The sequence below is a fragment of the Temnothorax curvispinosus genome, unplaced genomic scaffold (assembly GCF_003070985.1).
Source record: "Temnothorax curvispinosus isolate PA1 unplaced genomic scaffold, ASM307098v1 QBEX01009342.1, whole genome shotgun sequence".
In the NCBI taxonomy this organism is placed as follows: domain Eukaryota; kingdom Metazoa; phylum Arthropoda; class Insecta; order Hymenoptera; family Formicidae; genus Temnothorax; species Temnothorax curvispinosus.
In genome coordinates, this window is record NW_020219122.1 from 196,554 (window position 1) to 223,562 (window position 27,009).

Sequence of the window (27,009 nt, forward strand, 5' to 3'; positions counted from 1 at the left end):
TTGACGCAGCAAGTCACGAAACTGCCCGCAGAAACGATAAGCTCATAATTCATACTTCTCTATTATTTGTCAATCCAACTCATTAGCACTACATGACGTAAACGAGAGAAGCGTCGTCAATGCGTCCTTAGAAGCATTCAATTAATTTCAATACTCTCCGTTTCCTCTTTTTGCGTTACGACCGATAATATTTATTATAATTCTCACGTTTTATTCTTTCTGATGATTTCATACTCTCGATTTTTATTCCGCAAAACAGGTATGATATGTGCCGTCGTAGGAAAGGCGGCCGCTGCACTAAGGGAACTGCCGGTATGGTTTATTACATAGCGATCACGCTTTACTCCTTTTTTTTCCTTAAGTTTTATAAACGTACAGCATTTTTGCTAGCTTGTATATAGTTGACGGTATTGTTGACGGTACACGCAGTAATGGTATATAGTCTAACAGGTACAGTAGAACGTTGTTAGGGGATGTCTTGGGATTCTGGGGGGAAGATATTCTTCTGTCGAGAAATCGGAGAATCGCTACGTGGCACGTGCTAATTAGTAACTAGCGAGAAAATACTCGCTGGTGCAAAATAACCTTCGGACAGAAATATCTTCCTCGCGTGGTCCCGATAATGCAACGAGTGAAATTAAAAGACTTGTAATCCGGTGTCTGCGAGACAATGCACTTGTAATTCACCAGAGCTTCTTACGCACACACGCTCGAGCAAGGAGGAGCGAATGAGGAGTGGGTATGGTACCACTAATCTTAATTTAATTAATAACGCATAATCCGTGGCCGCGGACGAAGTGGTCTTGAATGCCGTAACACCAGATGATCGTGCCAATTGCGTCACACACGGAAACACCGTAGATTTGTAGATTCGTAAAAATCGAGACGTATCACTGAATAAAGTATCGCGTGTATCTCCGGACAGACTCGTTTGGCATTTGCATCGGAAAGTCATAAAAATCGACGTGAGTTTCCTGTAGATCCTTAAAAATGTGCCTATATACATGGTGATTCGCGGAATTATTTGTGTACGCGTAAGTTACATAATGCTGCGTAGATCGAACTGATGTATATAATATAAATCTTTCCTTCTGATTCACGTTTTTTTTATTAGTTTTTATTAGTTGTATCTCGCAACACTCTAGGCAAGATTACTTTAAACAGATGTAGAAATATATCTGGAAAGTAAAGGGAACTGAAATACTATTCAAACCGACAATTTTATAATCGATATTAAAGATTACCCTATTAAATTTTATTTAAACAAATTTTATCTCCAAATAATATGACATATGGGTGAATTTTATCACGCACATCGATATAATGATAGTATTTCAGCCCTTTTTACATTTTTGCATTATTCTCGCACGTTGAGTCTTCATTTACGCAGATCTACGTGATTTACAAGTTTGCAGCTTATTAGACAAATAATTTTGCGAATTCCTGTTTTGATTACGAAAGAGTGCGACATACGAGCAATGAAATGTTGTACATACAATAAATCGGACCCGCCTGTCGCGCTCAATCGAAGTGCCGGAGCTCGCAATCGCGTAAAATTGATTAATCGATCTTGATGCGAAATTACCGCTTAATAGGCGGACGTTTAGTCACGTCCGCCAATACGTATAGAGTGTTTCTTTTTTCGCTTTTATTTATTTATTAATTTTTTTATTTAATATTTCATTAGTCGCACACGCGCTTCCGCAACACGCGTTTCTTCGAGGTTGCCTACGGAAAGGAGCGCGTTCTTTATTTTCTTTGTACGCGCGGAGAATCGAAAGGATTGAAACTGACACAATATCGGCGTGTGTGACTGGCGTTGTGCGGAGATTATTTTCGTGCGTCTAAATTCTAAACCATCGGAATCCGACCGGTCGCGCCGAAATTGTGCCGGTTACAAATTCATGGTTATCGCGAGGACATTCGTTCGCTTCGCGGGTGTGTTTGCTTCCGACCACACGCAAATTCGCATTACTGATTATCGCAAGGACATCACGAAACTTTTTCTCAAAACGCAGAGTGGTGTGTCACACTTTTATACACGGTCAGTTTCTCGAGAGGATGATTATCATTTGTGTATCAATATTCGCGAGAAATCCATGGGGGAACTACGATTCGAACCGAATCGTTTCAAACTCGTTCGAGCGACTATCCTTTATATGTTTTTTTTTCTTTTTCCATTCTCTTGTACAGTATCGCAAAAGGATTAATACGAGCGGTGTGTCTGAATTCCACTGTCTGAATATTGTCTGTCCCGTGACCAGGTCAGAAATGTTCGCCGAACGTGAAATCTACATGAGTAAAGAGTATTTTTTGTTATTGCATTGCAGATTAGATATGTGCAGGAGGCAATACGCGAATGATGTGTGCAATAGAGGAACCGCAGGTACGTTTTTTTTTTCGAATCCAAGAGGAAGGAAACTAGTTGTTTTTTTTTTTAGCTTTCTCAACTTTAAGTCTTGCACATTACGCACTGCCTTACAAAGTTTCAATCTCCAGATTTCCAGTCTCAAAATATTTAGCGCGAGTTGTATATCAAGTCAGATAAATTGGTTGAAGGAAATCTGGTGAACTGTTATTTTGAAAGATCGAGAGATTGGAAGAAAATTCAAAGTTCTATTTTACCGTTTTCAATTCTTCGAGACTTAGAAGGCAATCGTAGAAATTATTCAAAGCGAGCTCCCTGTTACATACTTTACCTGTATCACCTGAACATTATATTTACTTTATTTCTAATGTGTCTCTTACTTTTCCCTTCTTATGTAATAATTTTTCGGCGTCATACGCGCATCATACAGATTGCAATTCAGCAACGAGAATGCGTCAAGCAATTGCCTCTATCGAACTCTGCTGTTCCCTTGCACAGTTGCTTAAACCTATTTTCTATATATGTTTATATCTATTTTGCATATACGCCCAGGTCTCGGTATCTATACAGTGGCGGATCGAGGTGATTTTGGCGATTTAAGCTGACAAAAACGAAGCGCGAACGCGAAGAAATCTGACAAAATCTAGCGGCAATTCCATTGTAATCCGCCACTGTATCTACACGACTGTTACTATTTCCGCATTTTATGTATATACCATTGTTTCACCGGTCTTCTGTGCATCGAGTATTGCGTCTCGCTCGTGGCGAGAGAAGAAACAATCGCTCAAAATTCAATTTCTCTCCTTATTCTCTTTTTTTTTCTTTTTACATCGCCTGCGCTCTTTGTTCTGTATCTCTCCTGAATAATAATTCATGTGCTCTTGTATACCTTTGGCTGCATTACACTGTCACGGATCGTGGTCTTTGGTAAGTCTCTGACAAATCACAGCAACGCTAAAGAGAGATGCGCCTACTTTTTCCCGCAATTGATCGAATATTGAATCGGGGAAACCAGGGAGGGAAAAGCCGACGACGTTCCCGATCCGTTGATCGGCCGATTCGCCACACGGAACCTACTCGAACGTAAACCACCCGTAGTATCTTGGGCTAACTCTCTCGTTAACCATTTGGGCGATTAACGCGAATTAACTCCGGATGCATGCCGCATATATATATATATATATCGACCCTGACTACTCGTTTTTAACATTTACCGCCGCAAGCGGATTAATAATATTAATCCCCGTAGCGCGGAAACTACTACTCGACATACTGGCAAAATCTATGGTGCATTAACAACGCGCGTTTCTTCGCCTTAAACGCAAACGTAAACATTGCAGTGGATCTGCGATGTCTCGGTATATAGAGTTACATAATTTTCAAATTTTAAACGGGGGCGTGATGTCCCAAAAAGTCAAAATCCCGATTTTAAAAGAAATGGAGCAACGTTAGCGTTGACGAGCGTTTACGGCGGAGACACGCTTTCGTCGCTAATTTAACGAGACAGCTTGCGTTAATACCGAATACGATTCTGGCAGTAAAAATGAAGTAGCGCTACCGTATTCGATGTACGCACGTAGCCGGTGGGATGCAAACGCCGATGGCATTGCTAAAGAGTCTCCTCTGCACAGGATTCGCGTACGTCGGCGGGGCGTGCGTCGTGAATAAGCGCCTCGAGAAGGTGAATTCGGTCGCAATCATCGAGGATACCGGCGGATTCAGCGGTATCATCGTCGCTGCGCACGAGGTCGGCCACCTGTAAGCACCCCCATAAATCACCGTCTTGCAAATCTTTCCCCGTTTCCCTCCCGCTTTTATCTACTTTTTATCTACCATCACGCGCGTCCACCTTCCTTCTGCCTGAAACGAGAACGACCGATTGATGCTAAACGAGCTAAAAATAAATTGTACGTTTTGCGCGAATCGCAGATTGGGTGCCGTTCACGACGGTTCACCGCCGCCCAGCTACCTGGGTGGACCAGGCGCCGAAAAGTGTCGCTGGGAAGACGGATACATCATGAGCGATCTTAGGCACACCGAGAAGGGCTTCAAATGGTCCCACTGCAGTGTGTCCTCCTTCCATCATTTTCTAAAGTAGGTAACTGCGCGCGATATTAGAAGAAATATGTGAGAAAATTGTTTTTATATAATTACCTTTCCGATCATTTCTTTTATTTCTCAAATGGACTTTGACGCGATGTGCATTAGTGTATCTAGAACTTCTGCAACTTTCTACGAAGTATAAATGTATAAATAAATAAATAATGAGATTCTTAACATGAAATAGAAGCAAATGGTAAATCCACGCTATTTTTTCACTTTTTTAGTGGTGACACAGCGACCTGTTTGTACAATGCACCTCACGAGGACGAGGCGCTGCCCAGAGTGCTTCCGGGAAAACTCCTATCCTTAGATGCGCAATGTCGGAAAGATCGTGGGACAAGCGCTTGTTTCGTATGTATCATAATTTTTGTGAAATTTGCTCAGTTAATTCCGATAATTTCTAAGCTAATCCCATCTGCTTTGATTTAAAGAATGCAGCTCTATATAAGACATTAAACTATGATAAAGTTGTATCTATTATTATTGTCACAACATCTACTTATTTTATTTATCTATTTTTATATTTTTGCATTCTGTATTTCAGAAAGACGATCGAGTTTGCGCTCAGCTGTTCTGCTTCGACGCCGGATCCGGATACTGCGTCGCGTATCGCCCAGCAGCGGAAGGTTCGCCGTGCGGAGACGGTCAGGTAAAGCGAGAGAGAGTTTTGCAACAACGTCTTGCTTCCGTCTGTAAAAAGAAATGTCCCTCTCGGCACATGACATTTCTACTAATATACATAATATACATAATGCAGCTTGCATGACGCTTACGGTATAGCTTCCGTGACGCGTGCGTCGCAATTGTAACGCGCAATTACGTCAGAAATGAATCTCATAAATCTTGGCGACGCCGACGTTATACGCGATGTGTTGATATCGTGTAATTTTACATAACAGCGTTGAGATAACAATATTCGGCATATATCTTCTCAAGATGTCTTTACACAGTTGTTTAATCGCTTGATCGTTGACGTTGATTTCCAGTACTGCCTGAACGGGAAGTGCGTGGCGGAGCACGAGAACATAATACCGGATTATACGCAGAACATTCCGACGTACGTACGCCGAGACAGCATATTCAATTCCGCCTTACATACTCGGCCGATATTCGCTCATTACAACAACACAGACTACAGGTAATGATCAGAGAACTCGAGTGATTTATTTTGTTTTCTAACGCGAGCAACACAGAAGTGGCATATAGCTAGATACGACACGTAGCCAGATTTCACTAATCTTTGAATGCCACGTGTGTGCAAACGAGAAAAAAGAACTTGTTTTTTTTCTTTCGTGTTATGATCGAAAAAATGAAATTTCTATATAATAATTTTTGAAGATATAAATAAATGTTTTCGAATCTATTGTCACGAATATATTGTAAAATTTAAAAAAAAATTGAGGGTTGAAGTTACGTCAGCGATATTTATCGAACCGTATCGACAGGTGTATTTCTAGGTGACCCACTGTTGCATTTTAGCATATTGTAGCTTCAATATAAGGATGAACAACATATTTACGATGAAAAACTGGTTTGCCGCTTTCATTTAGCAGTATACAGTGCGCTGATATGAGAATGCAGCACAATGTGTAGTAACACCATGATAATATGCCACACAGGTACCCAGGTTGGGAATCAACACAAAGCATACCATTATCAAGCGTGTCCACGTCGACACCGACGACAACGACGACGACGACGATATCGTGGACAACTAATCCTTACAAACGCGTCACAAACCCGTTCGCAACCACGGTGTCAAAATACACGCGGACAATTATCAATAACTTGTACACCGATCGATACAAGACTAGATACAGTAATAATAGCATTTATGATAGTAATAGCGACACTGGTGGCGGCGTCAGCACCACCAGGAGAACCAACAATTTCTTCAACTCGTATTACACCGTCAGTACCACTCCGAAGGTCACTTACGATCCGAAACTTAGTCCGTTCAAGTATAAGAACACGATCAGCGTGGAGCTTTCCACGACGACCAAAGGAGATCAGAACGGCCTTCGAAATGACGGCCGCGGTAAGAGAATCCTGTGCACCATCGCCGTACCTTTTTTTTTTCTTCTCTCTATTCTCTCCTCCGACTCTCAAGACGAGTCTTTAATTTTGCATGACTTTTGTCTCTTGCCGTTAACGCGACGGATTCTCGGTATCCGACGGTCTTCTCTCCGTGTCTTTTCTGTTTCTGTCCACTTCTTCAGTGGCGAGTCCTGCCGGCGAGGAACCTTTCGAGAGACATTGGTTCCGACACTGTTCATTGTCGTTCTATCGGTTCTGTCGGTTTCTCCGATAATACTTGCCGATACTTGGAAACTGTTTCATCATTTTGTATAATATCTCTACTTCTCTATGTTTTTTCTGTCACTAATGGAATATCAGGAGTATTGTAAACTGAGTTACTATCTCATAAGACCGATCTCATGAGCCGATAAAGGTCCTTCATACTGATTATCGTTAATTCTTTCTCGTTAACCCTGGTTCTGAATTTCATCGATATAATATTGATTAAATTAACTCGGAGTTTTAACAGTTTATCTCTCTTGTATATATATTTTGTATATATTTTTTTTGTAAATATCTCTTTCTTCTATCGAATCAATCTTTAGATAAACTGCGAATGAAGATTCTAATATTGATTCGATAGAAATGAAGCGGTTGTACACATCTCATTTGTGTTTCTTCGACAAAGATGCACATAAGCATCGCAAATGTGGATATATTTCGCTCTTTATATCTCTCTTCAACAAACGTACTAGTAGGACAGTGATATGTGTATAATAACGTGAATATATGTATGATACTTTTATGTAATATCTGTGGAGGCGATAAGATATATTGTGATTTCCACGGATGGGATTACTAATAATTCTATGTTGTTGCATCACTTTCAATTCTATTCCAGGCATTCTATAGACTATTCTAATCGAATGCACGTAATTGAAATCGAAATTTTAATTTGTCCGTCTGCTTCCAGGAACAGAGGCCGGTGAATGCACGGACGTGGGGTCAGATTGCGCGGAGCTGATTGACAGGCTAAGAACATGGCTGTGCCATTTACAATCTGTGAAGAGTCGCTGCTGCGCGTCCCTGAAGACGATCTGTGCTGACTAAATAATGATATTAAGGACAAGAAAAAAGAAATAAAGAACAAGAAAAATCGATTTAATAATTTACTCGAAGACGTCGCGCTTAGAGACACCCGCCACGGATGAGGATTTTATCGGGCGCCCTGTCGCTTCTCGCCGTCGTAACTCGCAGCATCCGGAAAAGCGCCGCGTCGGAATGACAGAAGTTGGGGAAAGATCTTTCACTCTCGTTTCGTCTCTCTTTCTCTGTATCTTTCCTTTTTTTGCGGGTAGACGAGAAAATCTCCGTCGGGTCCTCGTGCGGTTCTTTGATCGCGACGATCACATTCGCCTCTTAAATGTAGCTCGACTCAGCAAATGTGTGTCTCACATACCTCCAGATGTTCCAATTCTTGCGATACGGTACCCGTGGAAATCTTCACCGAGGTACTGAACGATGTAGTGAATCTCTAAAAAGAAGCAGACTGTCAATCGGTACGATAGAGATTTCGTCTGCGTTCATATTTATTCAATAAGGAGCGATCTCGCGAAAGACTCGTTACACAGGCACAGGTGCGTCGTGCGTATATCTCTCGCGAACATAAAAACGCGCGCGAGTGCGCGCGGATAAAGCCATTTGGAAATTACAGAAATTGTATAACGCAAGACAATAAATGGGAATAATTAAAACATCTTTCGTCTTCCTCTCCTAGCCCTATATCTGTAATTTATATATTGATATAATTATATATAAATTATGTAACCACCTAGAGAAATATAAAATATCTGAAACCCAGGAGCGTTTTACATTATTTTATATATTTTTACATTCTGATCTGAAAGAAAAAGAAATCAATAAATTTGAATGAAAATATGAAACAGGAAAAATATCTTGCAATTATACTTCACTGTGTAACTTCCTAGTTTGCGGATTAAAAGTATTTATTTATTTGATTGACAAAGTTAATACAGTACTTATGATAAAAATTACGTCTCAAAAATAGATGTAAAAGAATACAATTTGAATTTGAGATTTCTAGTTTCTTTTCAGATGTACAATTAATAATAGATGCATGAAAAGAATCTACATAATTTTACTCTTTATTAAAACTTTATCAAGTGGATTAAAGGCTAGAGAAGCAGCGATAAATAAAATTCTGGGAAAAGCCAACACACAAATAATTCACGTGAAAATCGCATATTGTAGTCTTTGAGGAATCTCAATGGCGAAATCTGCCATCATTAAGATCTGACGACGGTAGCCACGGACAATCGATGATTGATTATGCTAACAAGAGCAAACGCCGCGGCGTCTTGTGATGTAACGTGTACAACACATATACTTAATATATTTCTTATTCGGCGTATTATCAACTGTCGCATGTGCAATCGACGTGGATCTGCAATTATACATAAACGAAATACGGGAATGTACCCCACTGGCGCACATTGCATATCGGAGTAGATGCGTGATAAACGATTTGTTTGGCAGCGAGCAGATGTAAAAATATCGCTCAAAACGTCATCGGGGATCGAAATCGGAGGAATTCGGGAAAACGTCTTTCGTGAAAAAATAATAATTATTTGTGTAAGAATTTACGTATCGGAAAAGCACACATACCATCAATCAGACGTGGATCAACGTTTCGACATCACGGTGTTTTGGCAAATTAGTACGTATATCCTCTCCTTTTCTTCTCTCTTTTCCTCGACAGAGTTATGCGAATTGCACATCGATTGTTAATAAATAACTAATGGTTCTACTTATTAATCCTTCTTTATTTCTCTCCTGCTTCTCTTCTTTTTATCATCCTCTTTTATAAATTTTTGCCAGGATAAAGTAACTCACAGTATTTTTATTATACAAGGACAGCTCGAGCGATCAAAAATGCAGCCAACAATTTGATCCTTGACAGGACGTTTAATTCATCGATCGGATCTTTACGCATGTTGTCTGTCACACAAGAATTATGAATTTGTATAATTCTTTCTTCATTACTGCTGTGCTCGCGCGCAAATCATATATGTTATATGTACAAGTGTTTCGCTCGTGGTAATCACGAGCACAGATCAAACATCGGCCAGCTAATTTATATAGGGCGCGAAATGATCCTCCCTCGTATTCGGACTACGGGCTCTTTCGCCGAATGATCGCGAGATATATTCGCGAATATCAGGATACGCGAGAGAGATCGCAATCCATATTATTTGATCTTTGACAATAAACAATTCGGGCGAAATTACGAAGAAATTCAAAGACCGCCTTTCGCGGAGGCATCTGTAGAAAATGTTCCGCGTGATATTTCTATTATGCCTGACCGGGATACCGTTTTCACGATGCAAGAAGGTAATATGGAATTATAAATCTGTACCTTGTTATTTCTAGTTTTTTTAGGTCAAGTACAGTCTTATTGGCAGTTGTAGTATAAACAAGTCAGTTTAATTACTTTATTAAAAACTCATTAAACTATTTAAAACTTTAAACTCTTTTCCTTAAATTTATAATAATAGAGATACGATACTTTACCTCTAAGTCTAAGGTATAGAAATGTAAAACCTGATTATTGTTTCGTCCGCGTAAAAGTGAGAAGTGCGAGGCCAGAATGTTAGAAATCAAAGGATGTGTTTTCAGCTTCACGAGTACATGACGCCGAACGAAGTGATGTCCATTTTTCACGCGCCGCATCATCAAGGTGAGTGAATAAGCCACCCCTTTAGAAAAATATTCTTTACTCTCATAGCGCTTTTTTAACATTAAACTTTTCCTTTTTCTTTTAATTATTCAAATTTTTTCTAGATCAAGAAGCATTAATAACATAATCGCGATAGTATATCTTATTTGCATTATACAGCTTTTATAATCTTAATTTATATTAACTGTCAGTACCCAAGTACGAAGTGGTGCCCGTATCGCATCGCCTGGTGAAGAATGACGATGTCAAAGAAGCTACGAACGAGCTGAAGCTGAAAGTCTTCAACGACGACGTCAAATTGTACTTGAATCCCACGGAAGGTATCCTCGCCAGTGAGAACACCCCCGTGTGGACCGTTTCTTCCGATTCGGAAGCACCAGAAGGATTGCAATACAAGCAAGTGCCCAAGGTAAGTTTGATTCGCGATCGTATTGGAAACAAGTGCCATGTAGTACAATTAAACCTCATGTCTCCAAATGTTTATAATACTATAGTAAAAAATACTGTACGCGAAATAAGTGTGCAAACAATTTTTACTGATTAATTAGCCTTCTTGTGCCGCAGGCTATGGATTATCTGGGAGTCACGCTTCAAGACGTACACTCTTCGAGTGCGGTTTTACTAACTCCCACTCCTGACGGCCAAGTACACTTGGTAAGATTTGGATCTTCGTTGGATCCCAATTGTATGGATCCCCTCGATTTTCAAGTATCTCAAAATTTTTATCGAGGAGCAGATATCTCTTTCCTTTTTCCCTCTTAAATGTACATAAATATAAACGGACGACACTTCGTTTTTTTTGCAGGACGGAGTGCTTAATAACACATACGTCATCAAATCCTTGCCACGACGAATTCTGAAGCACGTTCTTTACGGAGGGCACAATCTCTACGAACCGCTTCATACGAAGAACGTGACGGAAGACGATGAATTCGACTACACGCATCATCACGTGGTGTATAAGATACCTTCGTTGGACCAGTACAAAGATCTGAGTAAGCCATTTGTATATCTACCTGACAATTATATTCCCTTCTGGAATTTCAAGTCTCTTATTAATATGGTACGTTCTTCCAGAGATTACAGATCCTGAGGACCAGACGGTGAAACGCGATGCCCCAGACATCATTTATCCGCAAATCATAATAGTAGCCGACTACACTATGTACAGGTAAAAGTAAAATGATATGTAACGCCAGTCATAAATTGCAAACAATTTTGTAATTTCTATAACAAAAATCAATATATTATTCTTTTATTAATTTTTCTGTTTATCGCAGATTACTCGGCGAAAATATCGAGCAGGCCATAAAATACCTCGTCTCGTTTTGGAACGGAGTCGATTTGAGGTATCGCTTGCTGACCACGCCCAAAATTCGACTTAACATTGCAGGAATAATCATAAGCACGGTAAATTTTAGCCCAATATTCTTCATCACGCTCAAATACACGTATCTTTTTCAGTTATTGCGTCAAAAATAAAAAAAGAATATAACAATTTCCGAGTTTTAAATATTACGTATTTAATATGTGTTTAATATATATTTCTTATAGGATTATTTTTAACGTAACACCTCTTTGTGTTTCAGGACAACAATGCGATTCCGTATTTGGAAGATAGTCGTATCGAGGTTTCATCGGTAGACGCGGATCGTGCTCTACGCGGCATGGCTGATTACTTTTATCGCGAGAGTAGATTCCCGACAGATTTTTACGACATGGCGATTGCTATGACACAGTAAGTATCCGGTGGTTTCCTGTACGTTCTCTTTCCTTAATTTCTAGAATTATAAGAATATATAACGGTGTAGACTGTAATAGACGACGATAAAATAATACGATCCGATGTGATTTCAGTCTGGATATGTGCAACATGCTCACCGATGATTTTTGCGACACCTCGACTTTGGGTAAGTCTGCTGAAAAGCTGAAATATATATAACACCTTTTTTTAGAAAAGATTATATGTATATAATAATTGTATACGAAAACTGCGGCTCCGTGTTTGTCGTTAATTACGATCCTCCACAGGGGGAGGAAAAGGAAATATGAAATAATGGTAAATTTGCGACCGTAGGATATGCGTACGTAGCCGGTGCATGCGACAGAAATGCAACGAAGCAATCATCCGAGGCCGTAGGAATTGTCGAGGACAACGGTGGATTTTCCGGTATCATCCCTACGGCTCACGAACTCGGCCATCTGTAAGTCAGTGTTTGCATGCTTTTGCATTGTCTTTTTTTTCTTGCAGAAGAAAAACTTGTAAGGAATTTTATTCACGAGAATTTCTCAGGCAAGAAATTTAATCGTGCCAACAATCGAATTCAATTCCGAGATCCGTGCGAGAAAGAAACGCGTGAATTATATCGCTTCTGCGACGTTATAGATAATTATATACATACATAAAGAAGGAAAAGATACATATTTCACCGTAATAATTGCTCAATTATTAATTAAAAAATGTTTGACGATAAAAAATGATCCTTTCGCGTTGCAGAATAGGAGCGCGGCACGACGGCAATCCGAAAGGCGCCGGAGATTGTCCGGCTCAAGAAGGCTTCATCATGACCAGCGGACTGATGTTGCACGAGAACGGCTTCGAATGGTCTTCGTGCAGCATAAACGCCTTCTACAATTTCATCACGTACGTATAACACGCGCGTACATTTTACATATTAATTTTTTTTTTTATAAATGGCATTAATTTAAGAATTATTTCAGCGAGGACAGGGCAAAGTGTCTTTACAACGAGCCCGTAACGGGTCCACCGGTGGCGCTTGTATTGCCCGGGACTTTGATGTCTTTGGACGATCAGTGCATGAAGGTCTTCGGTACGCCGGCGTGTAACGTAAGTTATTCAAGCTGTAATCTCGATGTACTCTCATATGCAAAATCAGCTTTGCCTCGGAAAAATTTTGAAAAAATTTACAACGTATAGGTTTGCTTTACAGAAAGACGCTACGGTATGCATTCGCTTGGAGTGCGAATATCCTGGAATCGAGGGCTACTGCAGAGCATTCGCGTCAGCAGCGGAAGGTTCTCCTTGCGGGGACGGTTTGGTAAGAGTTCTGCTATTTTTTTTATTTTAAATATTGAAATTCTTGAGAAATAACTATTATCGTTAATATCGTATGGATTATAAGAAATATTTATCGTAGAAATGTAATTGCAGAAATTATTGTTATTAAACAATTACAATATACGTTAACGATAGTAAATATTTATTATCTGGTACTCTTTTTAGATCTGTTTAAATGGCAAATGCGTGCTTGAAGGAGTGATAACTGAGGACAAAGAAAAGAAGAAGTTACTCGAGAAGTTCCTACCGAAATTCACCCTTCAAAAAATCAGACAGATTCCGTGGCTGCAATTACTGCAAAAACTGAAGGACAGAATCAAGGAGACAATCAAGGAAAAGATAAAACTTTTCACGTGAAGATAAATATCAATGTTATTGAGGTAAATTCGATTTGCTAAAATTATATATTTTAAAAAATGCAAATACTGTGAAATTTATTTAAATTATGTTATTAACGAAACGAAGCAAATGTTCGATCTTCTTTTAATATTTTATATTGCGTTTATATCAGTCAATTCTTGATGTGTAGACGCACACACACACACAATTACTTCTACTACTAAAATAAATATTTCAATTTGTGTTACAGGACACCATACACGCCGATATATCTATAACCGCACTCTACGTTGCTGCTGCTTTAATGGGGTACCATATAAGAACAAAGTAAAAGGATATACATCATGTATTATGTCAGGGATATATTTTATGTTCCTTTAAGACTAAATTATATCCCGATTGAAATTTTTCAATCCTTTGTACATAAAAGTTGACGTATGTAAATACAGAGAAAGTCACGTATGCACGCATAATTCGCGCAATGATATCAGAATATTGTATATGTATCAGAATATAATAAATCCAAAAACTATCATATTCTCTGTTGATCATACATTGTATAAGCAAAAATTTATCTTTTCGGTACAGATTTTCCACATTAATTTCTCAATTACAAATTAAAATTTTGATACTTTCATTTTTCTGTAACTTAAAATGTGAATTTTGATGTAACTTTCGCTATTAACTAATTGTATTAATGTGTATTGATGCCTAGGACATTAGTATTCATAATTAAAGAAAATATGATAGTTTTGGAATGCCCTGTATAACGCAACACACTGTACAAAAAAATATAAACGCACAAAGTAAATGTTGATTTGTCTGCTATAATTAAAAATTCATAAATAATACCGTGGCGTGTGTGCTACTTAGGCTGCGTTCGGGGAGTGCGCTATTAACGCTATATTGCATCGTTCTATCTTTATCGCTCATCAGGTGTAAAACAAGGAGAGAATAAGCAAATAGCGCTAATAGCGCGCTCCCCGAATCCAGCCTTAGGAACTTAATGTAATTCTATTTAATTTAAGCACGAGTATTTTTATATGCAATTTTTGCAGTAGTGAGATTTACATAACTTTTTATATGTATGTAAATGACATTTAATACATAAATTTAAATATATTAATCATTTCAACACAAAACACATCACTTGATTCGTTAAATATAAATATGATTTTACATATAAGAAAATTAGACAAAAAATAGAAATAATACAATAATTTGAACTTGGGAAACCAAGAGAGAACTCTTTATCACTGATTATTATACAGTCGTTGAATCTATGCCTACCTCCTCATACAGTTCATCTCTGTTGCCAGGATAACCCTCTAAAATGCAGTCTATTATTTCGACGCAAATCTTCTTTCTTTTTAAATATTCGCGTGAGTATTCGTCCAGATTCTCCTGTGCCTTACGTTTAGACTCTTGCAAATCTTCAGAAACGCTTGATTCCATCAACTTGTCCAATTTAAGCGTTAATTCTTTTACATTTTTTTGCAGAACGATCTTTTCCTTTTGTGCATCTTCCAACGTCAGACTCGACTTCAGAGAGGCTAAAAGTGTCTCCTGTTCTTTCATTTCTCTCATGACTTCCTGATATTTGTTCTCGACCTCACCGGCATGAGTTTGCAGTTCCTTGTCGATCCTCATAAGTTCATCAGTGTCCTGCGTTGAATCTTGGACAGCGCAATATATCTTCTGTTTGCCATAAACCTAAAGACAAAATGAAAATAGTCGTGTATTTTAAATATTCTAATTCTTACGATAGCTGTAAATGTTGGCCTTTACTTTTTCGAACAGCTTCCCATCCGACACCAATTGATCCATAGCCTTTTGAACCGCATTTTTGTTGTATTCGTTGTGCAAATTCGTGACTACGTCATTCACACTGTAGGGTCTGTTTTGCGTTTTCATGTAATTATACACAGCTGCCGTAGTCATTGTTATGCCTCTTCAATTAACTGCAACGTAACAATTGAAATATATATAGTTTGCATAGTAACACAGCTAATTAAGATATTTATTTAGAGGCTAACACAGTGATATTTTGCAAGCGTTTAATTGCCACAGACTGCATGCTAAATGAAAATTACAAATAGAATGATTCAATACATACATTTGAAAAATACATACTTACATTTTAATCGTACATACGCAGATCATAAGCACTATATCTACGAACTGGCACGAGAAATACATATACGAAGATACATATGCGAAGATCCTTTAGCAAAAACGAAAAATTACTACAATTTCGTTTGCTAATTTGGCTGGTATCACTCTATTTGTCCACCACTTTGCAAACGATGTCAAGCAAAACAAACAATGCGAACAGCAGAATCCGTCTGATGTCTACTGGCAGAATATTCGCGAAGTACATAGTTTCTCCACTTACTCCAAAAATATTGATGGTAGTCTACCTCTATATCACACAGAATATTCTGTCCAAAGGTATCAAGAGAACGAAATAAGGTAAGAAATAACCTCGAAAATTTCCGAAATTATCAGAATATATTTTTTGTGAAAATTAAATCCGATTCAAATGTCGCGCGTTTCAACGCAACAATTGAGATAAATATTTAAAAAACACTTTTTGATTAGCTTGGGAACGCAAGGCGGTAAAAAATGGTAAAAATCTGCACAATTTTATTGTGATGACTTTTGGAACGCGGATCATTTAATTGATGTACAGCGACATCTATCGGATATATGTAGTAGTAATTTGAGAAACATAATTTGACAATTGTAACAATTTAATTTTTATTTGTCGAAAATTTTGTATAATTATTGTTAATAAATAAAAGATCTATGTATTATATATATATATATACTAATAATGTATAATATTATTAAAAAAAAAATTGAAAATTTGAAAATTTGAAAATTTGTATCTGATTTTTGGCTCTCGCACAAATATAATCTCCCAATATCTCTAATCTCCTACGATTTTTCTGATAACTGATAAATATGAGTTTTAAAGTATACATTATATTATATCCTCGCTTTAAAAAGAAAACAGCTGGCGTAAAAAAGAAGGATAATATGGATTTTAGAAGAAATGATATTTATTAAAAGACTACTGCAAATCTTTATAACACATAATTTTTCCGATTGAACAGATCTACATTTCTTCTTGATTCATTTCATCCAAAGAAACGTGAAAATATCTGTATCGTTATCGAAAATGTTGACTGCGCGTCAAAGAAAGAATTCCGCACAGTACATATGGATGGCCGAGAAAGATGGCCGCCTTGATACCGAGGTATACTCTACAAGCAGCAAGTAAGCTTGTCACATTACTCGCATCCTTTGTAAATTTAATTTTTTGCTTCAAAAAATTGAATTACATAAATGTGTTACACGTAAAACTATATTTACAATCTTTTTTACGCACGCACCGTGTGACAGATATCGTTTCGGAATTATGTAACCAACAATTTACATTTGTGTATATTTGTGTACATTAGGAAGACAGACAACATGCATCGGGGCCGTTGCGGTGCAGACGCTGCAGACGAATCATTATTCGTCGCAGCCGCGAGTCATCAAAGATCCCACTACCGCTTCTTTGAAGAGAGGCACAGGTGGACGTAGCTCCTTCAACGGGATGGTATGCACCCTGTTCGGCGCAACTGGATTCGTGGGCCGCTATGTGTGCAATCGCCTTGGCAAGATTGGTACTCAGGTACATATGACGCATTGAAATGAAGGAAATTGACGGCATCAGCTTCTACAGCGATAATTTCTACTGCGATACGTAGATATGATTGAAATATAATCAGCTTTGATTGATTGCCCTGCTCAATTTGCAGTTAGTAATACCGTACAGAGGTGATATGTACGATTGCATGCGCCTGAAGCTCTGTGGAGATTTGGGACAAGTTTTGTTTCATCCGTTTCATCTGCGTGACGACGAGTCGATAAGAAAGTGTATCAAGTACTCCAACGTTGTTATCAATCTAATTGGGCGAGATTGGGAAACGAGAAACTTTACTTTTCACGAAGTACACGTTGAGGGAGCTAGAAGACTTGCCAGGCTGTGCAAGGAGGCTAATGTTGAGCACTTCATCCATGTATCTGCCTTAAACGTAGGCGAAGAGTCAGTGGTAAATTGAACGTTTATATCAAATTATGATGATTTTTAATTTTCTTGACTTTAATAATACTCCTGCGTTAAGGCACACATATTGAAAGATGGTTCTCAAATCCTTCGTACAAAATTGGAAGGCGAGCATGCGGTGCTAGAAGAATTTCCCGAGGCTACAATTATCCGGCCGGCGGATATATGGGGTCAAGAGGACCGATTCACACGTGTATACTCTTCCATACTGAGACATCATTTCAGGTAATATTTTGCAGGAAGAAATAAATTTTATTAAAAACATATTAAACATATAAAAAACTTTACGATCTCTGACGATACGATACATTCAATCACAGGACCGTACCGTTGTGGGAAAAGGGTGAAAAAACGGAAAAACAACCAGTGGCTGTATACGATGTCGCCGGAGGTATTACAGCTATTGCGAAAGATCCTGTAAACACGGCTGGCAAGACTTACCAGTTTGTCGGGTACGGTACATCCGTGCAATTGTAACATTATCCTAATTATTTTCGCAAAATGTGAATATTTTATTTGCGCAGGCCGAAGCGTTACAAACTGTCTGAATTACTCGACTGGTTCCATCGCATAAGGATACGCGACCCAGTCGAGTACGGCTACAAGAGAATGGACTTGAAATACGCCCCACTTTTCAAAATTAAAGTCACTTTGAACGAACTTCTAACTCCCGCATATCCATTACAAGCTGTACATTGGGAAAGTTTGGAAAGAGTACGTTTTAATTTTATTATAAGAGAAACGCAAACTCAAATAAAACATAATGTAGATAATAAATTAAATAGTATTATTAAACTTGACATTGCGTTTTGCAGGAAACTATATCTGATAAGATATTCAACGAATTGCCAACTCTAGAAGATCTTGGCATCGAATTAACAACAATGGAATCACGAATGCACTGGGAGTTGAAACCATACCGTAAAGACGTTCAATATATGGAGAGTGTTGGCGAGTTCGACCCTATTCCGGATCCACCAACTGTTCCAATTCATTAAATTTCTAACAATGTGTTAGATTAATATAAGTATAGAATGAAATATGTACTCTTACTGTTAAAGTGATACTTGCTGTAAAGAGTATGTTGTTAATTAAATATCGCGGTCTTAAATATACATTAAATTATTTAAACATTTACGTTTCACGAGTTCTATCAATTTTAAATGAATAATATCGGGTCACTTTGTCGAATCTGTCATATTTCTGTCATATTTTCACAACAATAACGGTAAAAATCAAGTAAAAGAAGAATGAAAGAACTTTTATTTCGAAAGTTTTCCATGGAATCTTCAGTGTTCAAAATTATGTAATATTTGTAGAGGTCATATGAGTCTGTATATTGTTTTATTCCATTTATTATATGACGGGACATTCTAACTACAATGAAAGATTACAGATTTCAATCGTGTCTATTAAACGCTATTTCAAACATTGGTAAAAAATATAAGCTAGGTTGGTCCTCGGTTATTATGCTGACCGAAGGCCAAGCAAATCTTCCATTACGAATGGCAGCGAAACACGCTTTATATAGTGTTTTTTTATTTTTTTTTTTAAATTGTAAGCATAATATAGCATTATCTCATAACTCTGATTCATTTCATATATAGCCTTTGGACGCCAATGTACTTTTATCTATGAAGCAGTATTTTCTTTTTTCACGAACTCTATTATGTGAAGAACAAAATGTTCTGTGGTATATATATCGTTTAAAATTTCCTACTCGATACTTTCTTTCTTTTTCCTTCGTACTCTTAATTATTTACCTGACTTATAATATCAAGTAAATGCAAAACGTTGGCACAGTAAACATTTTTATACAAACTGTGTATACGACTGTTTCGCGGTATCAAATGTAACTCGAAAGCATTTAAGTATATCGTGACTTTTTAGGGAGTCAACGCCTCGTCTAATTAATGATGCATCAGTTTTGCCGGCTTCGATGAAAGCAAATTTTCGCATGCGGTTTCTAATGTGTGGAACGATAAGCGATTTTCTAAGATAACGCTGACGAGATGTTACGGAAAAAGAATTCCAAATTAATGGAAATCCTCGCTTCGCTGACATTGCTATTGACTTTTATACGCATACACAGGTGTATGAAAAAAAAAAAAGATTTGTAATTATAATTATTCGTCTAAAGTGTTGAGCATGTGTAATACACTGTTATCCACTTCCGTCTCGAAATACGTTGCATTCCTAAAGATACACGGATTAAGAGGTCCTGACGAAAGTACGCGTCAAAACAAAATCGAAACAATCGAAAAATTTCAAAACTAATTTATTTAGTAAATAATCTCCCCTCCCCCCTCCTCCTTTTGTTATTCGAAATTGGATATTATTTTATTTTCTTGAAGCCTACAAGCGGATTAACTTTGAAGTTATTTTATAATTGATATCCGATCTCCCGATAAAAGATAAAAAATTGATTTCCCACGATGGATCTTCGCCTGATCTCTTTTAAACCGCGTGATTCCGTGCAGGAATTCCGACCCCTCTCCGATGATCTTGCGCATCAAAATGCAATTAAACGTGTGTACTTAATCGCTAGATACTTTCATCATTTCCGAATTATTTAAATGATCCCTCGGCCTATACTAATGGGATCGTAAAGCAGATGTGAACGTACAGGCGCATAGCTTGGATTCCTGGACCCGGAAGTAAGATTTGTGGTGGACCTATTTAGAGATAAGCTTCTCCAAAATTATATATATATATGTATATATATATCTAGCTTTTTAATATTATATCTTTATGTCAAGATATGTCATAATGCGAAATTTTGTTAGTAACTAATATTTAAATTGCGATAATCATGTATGTGCGAGTGTGTAACAAAAAAAATCAATTTAGATGAGATCCTTCGCTCAGCGAACAAAATTCCATTAAGTATACTTTCGCTTATCTTATTTTGTTTCAATGTTCCTAAAAACGTATATTTTACGCAGCCACGCAAAATTTGAAGCCTCAAGTAAATACGACAATGCTGGTCCAGTATGCCGGCCAGTTAAAGCTCGTATAACGTTCTGTCTCTCATGACGCCATATCATTCCGCGATCGACGATCGCGAATTCGCGGAATTCGCTCGGCTCGATTGATTGCGAAAAGAATGCGAGAGGAATGCACATAGGCCCGCGTTATTGTTACATGTATGAGCGCTGAATGCGCATTTCTGAGCTTTGATGAAGAGATCACGTGTTCGCCGCCGTAAGATGAGACCACATTTAACGTCAAACGCGTATCGGCACAGAACGGAGGATAATTAAAAAGAAAATATATAAAACTTATCGCATTAATTAAACGTATGCGACAGTACAAACGGTACAAAATTGTGTAAACGCAGTACAAAATTTTCTTATGTCATAAATAATAGGAACTCACATATCAGCGTTTCAGATACGACAGATGAATATTCTATTGAATTAAATCTCGATCGCGTCTTAAACATTCTACCAAGAATAAAGAATAAAGAAATTATATTTCCGACGTTAGATAAACGATGTTCTCGATATGTGAGATCACGTTCGTTCACTTTCATATGTCCGTGAGGATATGTATCCATTTGGCATTAATGACTACAGCCACGTCCTTTTTCCACTCGTACAACCGTAACAATGGTGTCTCGCGTGAATAAATCTCTCGTTACGTCCATGCATCTCGGTCTCCGATAATTATCAAGAATAACATTGCATACAAATGTTACGGGGGACAGGAGCTCTTTTATTGCTATCTTTTTTATATGTCCCTTCGGTGGTGATATTCTTCTTGATTAACGACGGGAAATTACATCATGCAACAATCTGTAAAAAGCTCCTCTAATTAATCCTCTAGCTCTGGATGGGATTTTTTCGCGATGGAATATTAATTGATACCATTTATCGAAACTGAATTATAGCTCATGCATTATTTTATCCTTAACATTTTCGAGACTTAGAATAACGGTTAAGCTGGAAAAAATAGAGGAAGAAGTTCTTTTAAAGTTCCAAAGAATATAATAAGCCGGAAATCCAAAATTAGATTTCTACTGTTTTGATGAGTAAATTTACGCCTTGCGTATCGCGAATCGCGAAATCCGTCTGCTGATTATAACTTCGTGGACCTAGTTAAAGTTTGCGGCTTGCCTTTTCATCGACCACTACTCCGGAATCGCGAGAGATTATTCTTCTTTCTTTCTAATACGAATTCCTTTCGTGCCAAGTCATATAGAAGATCGATACGATACTCTACGGTGATAATGTGTTATTCGTACGCGACGTCTTCTCGCTTCGTCAACTTTACCGAGAACTACGTAGACTCCGCTGCAGGCGGGGGGAAAGATGGCGAAGAAGAAAGACCTCTCGATAGAAAGCCGTATACAGCGGTAAGCTCGCACGTGAACATACGGTCGTTTTCTCGCCGTTGCGTCGCCTCGGAGAATCTATAGGAGCAGAAGCGCGGAAACGATCGTCGAAGAATCGGAAGGGGCTGGAAGTATATATATAGGCTCATCGGAACAGGTTTGTCGAGAACAGGAAGACGAACAGCAGCAGCGCCGAGAGCCGGGACACCCCGACGACGCCCGAGCCCAGGTTGTCCTGGATCACGTTGTCGTGGCATCGCGCGACCAGGTCGAAGTCGACGACGTTCATGGGCTTGCCGTTGTACTCGAACGGCGAGATGCAGTAGTTACGGCGCTGGAACTCGACGCTGTCGCCGCGGGTGAAGTCGCTCTCGAGGACGTTGTGCGCCTGGCAGTCGCATGGGAAGTGATTATCGATCGCGCTGACCGTGGCCACCTCGAGGACGACGTCCCTGGCGTGACGCGGCGCCTCCAGCACGTGATTGCCGTGAAAGCGCAGGACCTCGATGTAGTTCTCGTGGCGCAGGTGGAGACGCTCGATCAGATCGACCTTGTTGTTGAGCACGTTGAGGCGGCCGACGTGCGCGAGGCCGGCGAACGCGTTCCTCTGCACCACGCCGAGGTCGCTCTCCTGGATGTAGATCGAGTGCACGTGCGAGAGGCCGCGGAAGGTGTAGGCCTGCAGCCCGGACAGGTCCATGTAGCTGAGCTTGAGCTGGCCGACGTGCTGGAGACCGTCGAAGGCGTCCTGCTCGATCGTGCGGATGCCGGACGGGAAGATGAGATTGTTGACGTTGGTGAGGCCGGCGAACGCGTGGCTGCGGATCGTCAGCAGCGGATTGTTGCTCAGCAGGATCACGTTCACGTTCGACGTGCCGGCGAACGAGTAACCCTCGACGTAGCGGATCTTGTTGTTCGCCAGCAGCAGCACCGAGACGTTCTGCAGCGCGGCGAACGAGAACTTCTCGATGCACGGCAGCGGGGTGTGCTGGATCGAGAGCTCGCGGAGTCGGTTCAGGCCGCGAAACGCGAACGGCCGGATGGAGGAGATGTTGTTGCCGTCGAGGGTGAGCTTACGTAGGACCCGGAGACCGGCGAACGCGTCGCCCTTTATCACCGGGAAGTTGTTCTTCGTCAGCGACAGCTCCTCCACGGTCTCCGGCAGGTGCTGCGTCGGGATGTCCTCGAGGCCGCCTGTATTGCAGAGTACCTGTAACGGAACGTTTTATTTCTCAGAGAGAGCGCACAAAGACGATAACCGGACATGGAAATCGTTTAATTACTGTCCATTCTGACATTTGCGATAAAAGTTAGGTATAATAAAATCTTAAATCGTATACACTATTAAATTCCTAATGCCAAATTATGTTCAGCTTGAGTCGTTTTTAATTATTCCTATAGGTCGCCACTATTTCTACTCAGTATGTCGTTAATTTAGATGAATTAAAATAATACCATTTTGTGTTAAAATAATAAATTTCGACACACATATGGTAATTAAGATAAAATGTTATTTAGAGATATTGGTTTCAATTTCATTCTTTAATATTTAATAATGTACGAAATGTGCCATTTTGGCTTATCGCGGGGATTTCGTTTCCGGGTTCGGAGACCTCGAACGTTTAATTTAAAGACCGCGACCTCTTTTCCGAGAATTTCCGAGAAACGACGAATATGCCGCTTACACTTTCTTCCCTCCTCTCTCTTTTCCTAAACGATTATAGATAGTTATAATAAGAAAAACCGTATATTCTTACGAAATTAAGATACCTGTTTCGGAGAAAGGCAAATGCATTCTGGCGGACAGTCCCGGCTTCTCGTCGTAGTGATCTCCAAGTCGGAGGTATGCGTCAAGTCCACTGCTGCTATGCATAGCAGGTAGTAAATGCAGATCTGGGAAGTTGAACAGTTATATGAAGTACGCGAAGAATCCTGTATATCTATTCATATGTCGAGCACATCGCAGGTATACCGTCTTAACTTTAAATCCGATAGATTCACGCATCTCCCCGAGAAAATAGGGAAAAAATCTCAAGAATAGACAAAAGGGATAAATCAAAACTGCAACGATAGATAACGTGCAAAATGACTTTACTATAATAACAGCGAGGGGAAAAAAACAGGAAAAAGCTTGTACGAAATAAGAAAAAGATTCACTTATTTTCGAGTAGAAAATTTTAAATACTGACATCATAATCGTTAATTAAAAAATTGCTATATTTTTCGTAGTTAACTTAATTATGATTGTGTGACACGTCGGTCATTGGGTTGGTGCGTGTTTATCAAGTGTACAACGAAAATTGGAGCAAAATTGAAGCAAAAAATTGTGTCAATAAATTTCGATGTATTAATTCCTTCGCTTCATTTAGAGAGAAATTTTTCAATCTCCCCTTCCGGCTTTCCGAAATCTTCGATCCAACACCACAGCCCGAATAAAAATACGACGAGACCGTGTTCTCTCGCACCAACCCAACTGCATTTATCTACCCGAGTATCACGCTATAGCGTCAGATCGCGAACCGATCGCGAGGCATACCGGACGGCGCGCACGCATGCAAACGCATGAGACGCGCGGTGCGTATGCACCGCGACCGCCGCCGCATGCCGGGCTGCGTACCTGCGTCCTGCGATACATCAATCCCGGGATTTTTACGGCGCATGCCTCGGCATATCCGGGGTAAGAACGTCACGCGAGGCGATGTGGGCGAGAGATGTGTATGTGTGTGTATATATATATATATATATATAGATATATAATATATATATATAGGTATATATATGGCTAGGGGTGAAACGAGGCCATCGCCGACGGAGAGTGTCGCACGACGCGTAGCGCACAACGCACCAGCGGCCGCCGGGGTTTTTTTTCCCTCTTCCACCCCCGTGGAGTGCCCACCCGCGAGAACCCACGCACGCACCCTCTCGCGCACTCACGCACCCCACGCACGCACGAACGCACGCACTCACGCGTGCGTATCTGCCCGCGCGCGAATCTCCGCGTTCGATTTGCCCTCCTCTCCGTTCTCTTTCTCACGCGGAAACGTTCCACGACGGCCGCACGACGCGCGAGATGCGGCACCACACCGCGATGACGAGGACGTAGACGACGACGACGACGACGACGAGCGGGCGGAGCGAGATTTCAGCATCCGCGCGCGCGGCCGCGTTCGCCGGCTGGGCTCGGAGCTTTATTTCTCCTCGGTCACCCTCTCGGCAACCTCGGGGCTCCCCTCGTCCTGCCCACCCGCTTTCCCGAACTCCCTGCCGCCGCGCCGTCCGAAGACTCGAGCGCACTGCGCAAGCCCCATAATTATTCTCCCCGCGCGCGTATCGAGGGAATGAGGCTTATTAGCGGGAGGTAACTGTGTTTCTCCCTGTCTCATCCATCCTTTTCCCTCCCGTCTTCCCCGTTTCTCTCTCCCCCATTCCCTCTTGCGCCAGGGTAACCCCGCGTAATCCCTGCCGGGAACCCGAAAACTGTGCCGCGAGAGTGCCACACGCGAGTCGTTTAGGGCTTACTCGACGCACCTGATGCTTTTCGGAAGATTCGATTAAAGCTCGCACTTCGCACCGTTCTCCGTGTTTCCCCCTCGCTCCTAATTCCGCGAAATTAGTTTTCCGATCGTTCGTGTACGTTCTTGTTTACTCTTACTGACTTAATTCCAAATTAATCACCGCGATTTCGTTTCCAGTTATTTGATTTCTCTCCCTCGCTACTTGAATTGACGAATTTTACCATTATAGGGCTTTTATTATTTACTTGAGAATTTTAGTTTCCTCTTATATCGGTCTTTTTAAAGACAATACGTAAGAAATGTATATAAGCGCTTGAAAAAAAGTAGATACGTAGGTGCACGCTTATATATTGCGCTTTGCGAAGGTATCTGCGAGAAAGAGTGACGTCACAGATAGTTCAACGTCATTAAACAATTTACCTTTTTTTTCTGGTTCCGCTTCCTCCATTGTCAGCCGCAGGATACAACTAAAAAGGAAGTTTTACGCGACACCCTGTAGAAGAATTATCGCATTACGCTATATATGACCGTAGGACTTCGAAATGCCTCGATCCGCCATTGCGCGCGCGCGTGCACATATACACACACGTGAGGATGTACACACATCCTCGCATGTACAGCAATACACACACACGTATACACGTATACGTGATACGAAACGATCGGTATCGCGGGGCACGCTGCGGATCACTAAACTCGACATACCCGCACGCATGTATGTACGCTCTAATCAAGGTAAACTTAATTAACGGCACTAATTAATAAGCGACAACGGGGTATAAGATTATATGGTTTATTTCGTAACAAACTTGCACAATTATTGATAACATACATTTCGTGGCAGCAAGTGTGTAAATATATAATATATATTATATATATATTATATTATATGCACAAATAAATGTTTTTTTTTTTTCAGATATATATATATATAATATATATATATACGCGCATTATATATACATGGGCGCGCATTGTGCGTGTGCGTGTGAGTCAACATAGTAAAAAAAAATCAGTCTTACAATCAGTCTTACATCGCTAATTGTTAAAGGTGGCGTCGTCCGCTCGTGACTATTTACAATTGTACGGGTAAACGGACAGTGGAAAGATCAAACGTCACGGTAAAGTATAATAATTGTAATTTTCGCTGAATTGTTTCACAAAACGTGGCGATGGCATGGCTGACGACAAACAGTACAAAATCAATGCTAACATAATTAACTTGAAAAAAGAAAAAATGTTATTTTCGGTCGCGGGCTAGATTTGATAGCCCAATAATAGTATTCTGTGAATTTTTGTATACTCTTTCTCAGGAAGTTTTTAGTAGACTGCGCCCCAACTTGTCGGTCCTTTTTAAAACACAGCTTTTTGTT

The 27,009-nt window shown here is 39.8% G+C and overlaps 5 protein-coding genes across 11 annotated transcripts in view; 3 read left to right on the top strand and 2 right to left on the bottom strand.

Annotated features, from left to right (window-relative positions):
• The window catches only part of LOC112458919 (venom metalloproteinase 3), a 49,941-nt gene extending 41,695 nt beyond the window's left edge, over window positions 1-8,246 (top strand). For 4 of the 5 annotated variants that reach the window (XM_025022752.1, XM_025022753.1, XM_025022751.1 and 1 more), the window contains 8 exons: window positions 2,331-2,386; window positions 4,000-4,126; window positions 4,298-4,462; window positions 4,696-4,822; window positions 5,016-5,120; window positions 5,458-5,609; window positions 6,091-6,509; window positions 7,464-8,246. In XM_025022752.1, coding sequence (XP_024878520.1) covers window positions 2,331-2,386; window positions 4,000-4,126; window positions 4,298-4,462; window positions 4,696-4,822; window positions 5,016-5,120; window positions 5,458-5,609; window positions 6,091-6,509; window positions 7,464-7,600 — 1,288 coding nt within the window. In that variant the 3' untranslated portion in view covers window positions 7,601-8,246. Of the gene's footprint in view, window positions 1-259; window positions 313-2,330; window positions 2,387-3,999; window positions 4,127-4,297; window positions 4,463-4,695; window positions 4,823-5,015; window positions 5,121-5,457; window positions 5,610-6,090; window positions 6,510-7,463 lie in introns of all 5 variants that reach the window. The other variant, XM_025022754.1, reaches the window with a different exon arrangement.
• A 1,952-nt stretch (window positions 8,247-10,198) lies between these two features.
• On the top strand, window positions 10,199-14,614 carry LOC112458920 (snake venom metalloproteinase BjussuMP-2-like). Its single transcript, XM_025022756.1, has 14 exons — window positions 10,199-10,247; window positions 10,439-10,656; window positions 10,812-10,901; window positions 11,053-11,242; window positions 11,325-11,418; window positions 11,528-11,657; window positions 11,837-11,985; window positions 12,105-12,157; window positions 12,325-12,451; window positions 12,745-12,891; window positions 12,969-13,095; window positions 13,199-13,306; window positions 13,492-13,706; window positions 13,916-14,614. Exons 1-13 carry the CDS (start codon window positions 10,199-10,201, stop codon window positions 13,681-13,683), a joined length of 1,674 nt encoding a protein of 557 aa, XP_024878524.1. The 3' UTR covers window positions 13,684-13,706; window positions 13,916-14,614.
• Window positions 14,615-14,642: 28 nt separating this feature from the next.
• Window positions 14,643-16,175, bottom strand: LOC112458924 (homologous-pairing protein 2 homolog). Of its 2 annotated transcripts, none has more exons than XM_025022760.1 (3): window positions 15,799-16,175; window positions 15,454-15,626; window positions 14,643-15,378 (listed from the first exon to the last, which is right to left on the bottom strand). In XM_025022760.1, exons 2-3 carry the CDS (start codon window positions 15,604-15,606, stop codon window positions 14,929-14,931), a joined length of 603 nt encoding a protein of 200 aa, XP_024878528.1. In that variant the 5' UTR covers window positions 15,607-15,626; window positions 15,799-16,175; the 3' UTR covers window positions 14,643-14,928. The 2 variants fall into 2 exon arrangements, with proteins under 2 accessions (XP_024878528.1, XP_024878527.1); XM_025022759.1 differs by having other exon boundaries at window positions 15,803-16,172.
• On the top strand, window positions 15,972-18,922 carry LOC112458926 (NADH dehydrogenase [ubiquinone] 1 alpha subcomplex subunit 9, mitochondrial). Its single transcript, XM_025022763.1, has 8 exons — window positions 15,972-16,116; window positions 16,870-16,947; window positions 17,133-17,350; window positions 17,478-17,771; window positions 17,844-18,010; window positions 18,106-18,237; window positions 18,310-18,499; window positions 18,601-18,922. Exons 1-8 carry the CDS (start codon window positions 15,972-15,974, stop codon window positions 18,781-18,783), a joined length of 1,407 nt encoding a protein of 468 aa, XP_024878531.1. The 3' UTR covers window positions 18,784-18,922.
• Window positions 18,923-19,122: 200 nt separating this feature from the next.
• Window positions 19,123-25,391, bottom strand: LOC112458908 (leucine-rich repeat and immunoglobulin-like domain-containing nogo receptor-interacting protein 1). Of its 2 annotated transcripts, none has more exons than XM_025022735.1 (3): window positions 24,739-25,391; window positions 23,892-24,014; window positions 19,123-23,331 (listed from the first exon to the last, which is right to left on the bottom strand). In XM_025022735.1, exons 1-3 carry the CDS (start codon window positions 24,754-24,756, stop codon window positions 22,267-22,269), a joined length of 1,206 nt encoding a protein of 401 aa, XP_024878503.1. In that variant the 5' UTR covers window positions 24,757-25,391; the 3' UTR covers window positions 19,123-22,266. The 2 variants fall into 2 exon arrangements, with proteins under 2 accessions (XP_024878503.1, XP_024878504.1); XM_025022736.1 differs by lacking the exon at window positions 24,739-25,391 and adding an exon at window positions 24,658-24,723.
• Window positions 25,392-27,009: the final 1,618 nt, after the last annotated feature.